Source organism: Astatotilapia calliptera, chromosome 13 (genome assembly GCF_900246225.1).
Source record: "Astatotilapia calliptera chromosome 13, fAstCal1.2, whole genome shotgun sequence".
Lineage (NCBI taxonomy): Eukaryota > Metazoa > Chordata > Actinopteri > Cichliformes > Cichlidae > Astatotilapia > Astatotilapia calliptera.
Genome location: NC_039314.1, coordinates 28,788,142 through 28,794,017, shown reverse-complemented (window position 1 = coordinate 28,794,017; position 5,876 = coordinate 28,788,142). Strand labels below are relative to the sequence as shown.

Sequence of the window (5,876 nt, the reverse complement as noted above, 5' to 3'; positions counted from 1 at the left end):
GCCTTCTTTACAGCACTTTATTTGGGTTTTTCCATCTGTCACATTTACTTGGATGTTTCTATATAAAGAAATCTATTTTCTGATTATGCAACCCCGAGGCCGTGTCAATATGGACCTTCAGACAGACAAGGCTGTGATAAGTAGTGTCTGTTGTCCGTAGGCCCATGTGAAAGTGGCGTGGATGTCACTTTGAGTCTAAAGTCTCTCTGCAGGAGACTCAGACGTACACAGGCGGTGTAAAGGGGGGAGACCCCTCAGCCTCAGGAGGAATCCTGCCCTCTGACCTGAAGAACACAGGAAAACATGCATCGCTCTAATTTGAAACTCTGTGGCTTTTCTCTTGTGCTGTAACAATGTAGCTACAGGTGGATGAAGGCAAGAAGGCAGTCAGATCTTTAATTTTAGGCTTGTTCGGAAGAATCTGGAGAACTGAGGTGGATGGAGCATGTTCAAATAGGGTTTTTTCCCCCTAATTTTGGTTCGCTGTGGCCTCAGGAGAGAGCAGAGTTTACAAATTTTCACCTTCCTCCCAAATGATAACAAAAAACAAAACAAAACGTGAATACAGCCATTAGCCCGGGGTTTGGCTATTTCTGTGTTTGATAAAAATCTTTTTTGATGGGTCTAATCAAACTTTCAGATGGTAATGTTTAACCCACGGCTGAAAAAACGATAAAACTCTGTCTAAATGTCTGAAAGTGAAAACAGCAACAACTGCGAGTACGAGGAACCAGAGATGCTTTTTGTGAGCCTTTCTCAACACTTCTCTGTCAGTGCGATTACACTGAAAGCTACAGTATAAACATGATTCTGCTCTGTCCACATTTCATGGCTACACTTTGTAAAACTTTGTCATTTGATTCAGACATGAGAAACCAATGGTTAGGTTTAGCTACGGTGCTGCATGGCATTAACTAACAAACACTGGCATCTTTCAGATTCACTGTCATAAGAAAAACAATGTTATTATCTTTAGTTATTCCCAAGCTGCAACCAGCCATTTGTAGAGACCATTACAAAAAACTAAGCTAGTCTCTCGGCAGGGGAGGTCAGTGACCCAAAACAATTGTCTAAAACAGCAACATGTCAAAGCTCTCAGAGATGTCACAAATGCTGTTTTGGCCAATATTCCTGTTACTGATGACACAATAAATAAAGTTTACGCTCAAACAAGGATTACCAGACTTGTGTCGACACAATCAGCTTATGGACATCACAATAACCGCACGCGTCACAGTGCTGTGATTTAAATCTTATATTGTTTGCTGTCACTCTTTTCTTTTCTCTCTTTGGCTTTGCCTCAGGCAAAAAGCCCCGAGCCAAAAATCACCCACTTGCAGGCCTCACCTCGGATAATTCAAGTTACTATAATCGACCTTGCAACTGTTGGTGCCTCAGGTTTGATGTGTGACGTTCTTACCTTGCACTAATTATTGTGCCTGTGTCACAGCAATGTACCCACACAGTCTGAATGCAGCTTTTCTGTTAGCTGACATTAAAAAACAACGACAGCACCAAAGAACTTCAGAACCACTTGGAAACATCACTACAGATTTGTACATCTGCATTGTTGTATTTTGTCATGTTTCTCAGGTCTTTGTCTGAATTTCTACGAACATTATTGCTAAGGATTGTCTTATTGCATTGGAGTCACACTGGGTTAAATATGTACACTTGGGTTTTAAGGGGTATTTATTATTTTCTTCTTTTTTTGGGGTTGTATGGAAGCCCCAAACGCAATTTCATTGTTCTTGACAATGACAATAAATAAATAAATACTAAACACTAAAATACATCTGTTATACCCAGCCTGTTTCAGGCTTTGACATTGTGCTCTCTGATTGAAATTCTGGGTCAAAAGTACCAAACACTGTGAGACGGTGCCTTGCAACAACACCTTTCCAATTTGCTTGTATTCTGTATTATATAAAAATATATTACAAAGGATCCCTGTGTTGGATTAAACAAGCCAAATATCGGTTTCAAGATTCCTCTCGGTGCGTTTGCTCTTACACGAATAACCCTGCTGTGGCGTGTAAAGGGAATCCCAGTCATGATAAGGAGGAGCCACAGGGGATATGCTGCACTCTGCAGTGAGTAGTCATCTCTAACACCAGCAGGGGTCCATCATGTTTCTCAAATAGCAGCTGAGGCAACAGGCAGAGGCATCTCAACCATGAGGCCCATGCAGGGCCACACGCCCCTATCAGCTGGCTGACAGCCAGGTCAAACTCAAGCTGATTGGCTGACTTAGATTTCCACTTACTTCCCATTGGTTGTTTCAGGAACCATATGACTGAATATGCTAATTATCTCTATGTGGCAGTTGAAATCCCTGAGAGCTGAGCAGCACAGGCACTGAAAGGGAGGAAGAGAGCGAGACAGTAGGAAGAAGAGGGGGAGTGACTGCAGCATGCACTCATAGGAAAATCTGCTCTGCAAACTGCAAAAGTCAAACTGAGAACTTTTAAAAACCGACTTTTCTTTTTCTTGGAGCCTTCTATTTTTATTCCATGAGTGCTACAAGGTAAGCCTAGCTGACAAACAACAAGGAAAACATAAATAGATGCGTCGCTTTTTTCACTGTGCATAAAGTTAAGCTATTTAGAAACTGGATGGATTTTACAACCATTTTTGGCGACATGCTAACAAGTTTTATCAAACTAGAGCTGAAAGCTGATAAATTAAGCGATATTTGTTTGGATTAGGCATCATTCTAATGTCACGTGTCTTCCTCTTTTCATCTCCCTGAAACTTTCTCTAACTCTCTGAACTTTTATCCTCTCCCTCATCACCTCTCCTTCCCCCTTTTCCCTCCGTCAGTGTGCTCAGATCTTTCAGTCCATCAGCGATGCCCGGCCCAGTAATGCCGATGGATGTGGCTATGCGGTTCTACATCAGCCATTCTCCGCCTCCTCTTCGAGGCTTCCTCAGCCACTACGAGGACCTGCAGAGGGCCAAGAACCGGGTGAACCGGTCCAGCACCCATAACCGCAAACAGCAGCTCTACAAACCTCTGCGACCCTGCCTCAGCAACCAGCAGAAAGATGACGGTAACTGCGTGGGCTGGAACAACAGCAAGGCCGGCAAGAAGCAAGTGGTGTTTGCAGACACAAAGGGCATGTCGCTCACCGTCATCCACGTCTTCTCCAAATTCGATGATGAGCCGTATCAAAGCAAGCACCTGGACGCAATCGCAGATGAGCTGCAGTTCGACATGACAGACCTTGAAACGGCTACAATGGATCTAAAGATCAGCTCGGTTCGCAGCCTGGCGTTAGACTTCAAGCAGCCCTCGGCCGACTACCTGGGCTTCCGGAACCGCCTGATCCAGAACTCGGTCTGCTTGGAGAACTGCTCCCTGCAGGAGCGCTCGCTCACAGGCACCATCAAGGTCAGGAACATCGGGTTTGAGAAGACAGTTGTGGTGCGCGTCACTTACGACTCGTGGGTCAGCTTCACCGACATCGACTGCACCTTCATGAACAACGTGTACAGCTCCCAGGACAACGACACCTTCGCATTCGTCCTGGAGCTGCCCTGCTTCATCCCGCCGCATAATCGGGTGGAGTTCTGCATCTGCTTCAAAACCCAGGGTCAGACCTTCTGGGACAATAATGACGGCAAGAATTATGTGCTCAAGCACATCGGCTGGAACGGAGAGGACCTGAACACTCGGCCCTCCCTCGGTTCTGCTGAGCAGAAAAAGTCCCCAGAGCAGAAAAATGAGGGAGTCAAGTTAGTGGAGCTCGAGTTCGATCAGTTCGGCAGCCCACGCATGTCCAGCGGACTGTTTCCTGGCTGGCAGAGCTGGGGTCAGATCGATAACACAGTGCCTTATTGGTGAAACCTGCGGCATGTTTGCTGAACTGGCATTAAGCAGAAGAACACAAACAGACATTGACAGGGCATTCAGTACGAATCCAGCTGTGGGTTGACTCGCAGCCAGAGACTAAACTGAAGCAGTAATGTTCTCAACTGACCTGGTTTTTGCTGTAACGATTGAGGACAATGATGAATGATTGATGAAATATGGGTGGAGAATGACGAATATTTCGGGTTTCCTGTTGTAAAATATTCATGTGCCTTCTCATTGTGCCTGCCCACTAAAATACAAATTATTTGTACAAGCCAAGATAAATGGGGAGCCCCCTTTGGAGGGCCTGACGGATTGGGTAACATAAGCACTGATTGAGATGTCCCTAATAATGTGATATCTGTAAATGGAGCTGATCAAGTCCTTCATATTGAAGGGGGAAATATGGGGAGCGCATGGCGTAATTATGCTTCTCTACTACAGAAAACACAGTTGATTCATTGCTAATGAAAAATGCACACTAAACGTTTGGACATTAAAAATGGCTAAACTTTAATATTTAAGACATGCCACCCTTTCTTTCCCTCCATGTAAATTGCACATATTTGTCTGCTAAAATGTTTGAGTGGTAATATGATGGAAGTGAGCTGCTATTGTGTCTCAAGAAAAGTCGCTGCATGTGAGTGGTTGCTTCAAACTGGGGAGAAGTTTGGAAACGTCTGTGGTTCTGGTATGTTAAGAAAGAAATGATGTAAGAGCGAATGTTTGCTTTTAGAAGTGCAATTCTTGAAGATGAGTGTACAGTATGTGTGGCTGGAATCAAGAATTTTCTGTTTTGAAACAGCTTATGTATTTTCTTCACTGAAGAAAGCTCTGTGCCCGGCCTTCTGTGTATCACTTGAAGGCGTGTGTTGCCGACGCGCACCACGTCGTTATGTATTTCCTTTTTGAAATAAATTTCTATATTTGTGCTAAAATGTTACGAGTCCAGACCTGTCTTTGAAACAAACGCTGGTAGCTTTTACACGTGTTGGGGAAAAACATAATCCCAGTAGCTTCTCTCTGGTTTTGTTTACAGTCAGTCTTTCATGCAATTACACTGAAGACTCCTAAAAACAAGGTTTACATGCTAACAAGTATAAAATATAGTCTGCTTGTGAGCAGCATGCACCGCAGGAATTCAAACCCTCAACTCATCAAAATGATTAATGGGCTGGTTTTAAATATCTCATAAATATTATTAATAGTTGAATACTTTATTCTTCCAATTACATAACTGATGTTTGTAAACACAGCAGCAAAACAAGCTTGTGTTTACAAACATTTGAGATGAATCATTTATTTGTGCCTATACCGGGAGTGGGCGGGGCTTTTATTCAATCAAAACATGAAGGGAAAGTACGGCAAGACTTTATTATATGCAACATAGTAAATAGTCATGCTGAGTTACAGATTTTCTTCTATAGTTTTACTTTAAAAATCCATCTCTGTCACATCAGATGGATTTAACACAGGTCTGAATGGCCGGAAGGCTTTTAGTCGGTATCATGTCACCTGTATACACTAAAAATCTTCCCATAGAGACAGTTTAGTTAAAGCCGGCTTAATCATAGTGACCGGTCAGTCCTCACTGATCTACACAATGCATTCGTCCATGCATTATGTCCCACGTGCAAGTTTCAGTTTCAGATAACAGCTTCCTTAATTTGATCAGCTGCGTTCAGGACGTGTGACTTGCTCCACAGATTTCAGATGCGTTTCTTGTACATTCGGAGTGACTACAAACAGAACACGCCTCAGCTGCCTGCAGGAATTTGGGCTTTATTTCGCTTCCCTCGTTTCACTTGTCCGTGCGGCTGCTCGTGCTGGATTCATATTCAGCAGGAAGAATGGTGACCGGCTTGCATGCACAAAGGAAAGTCCTCGGGCTGGATCAGGGTGAAGCCGGAATATTTTCTCTCTTTATCACGCTTTAACTCTTGGAGTGCATCTTTAGCTTTCATGTGTATAACTTTTACATAAGAAAACTCTCTACTCAAAGCACGATACAGTACCGTGA

General features: G+C 43.6%; 1 protein-coding gene across 1 annotated transcript; it reads left to right on the top strand.

The window, feature by feature from the left end:
* Positions 1-2,331: 2,331 nt before the first annotated feature.
* On the top strand, positions 2,332-4,794 carry ppp1r3cb (protein phosphatase 1, regulatory subunit 3Cb). The gene is made up of 2 exons (XM_026190789.1): positions 2,332-2,527; positions 2,824-4,794. Exons 1-2 carry the CDS (start codon positions 2,514-2,516, stop codon positions 3,845-3,847), a joined length of 1,038 nt encoding a protein of 345 aa, XP_026046574.1. The 5' UTR covers positions 2,332-2,513; the 3' UTR covers positions 3,848-4,794.
* The last annotated feature ends 1,082 nt before the right edge of the window (positions 4,795-5,876 follow it).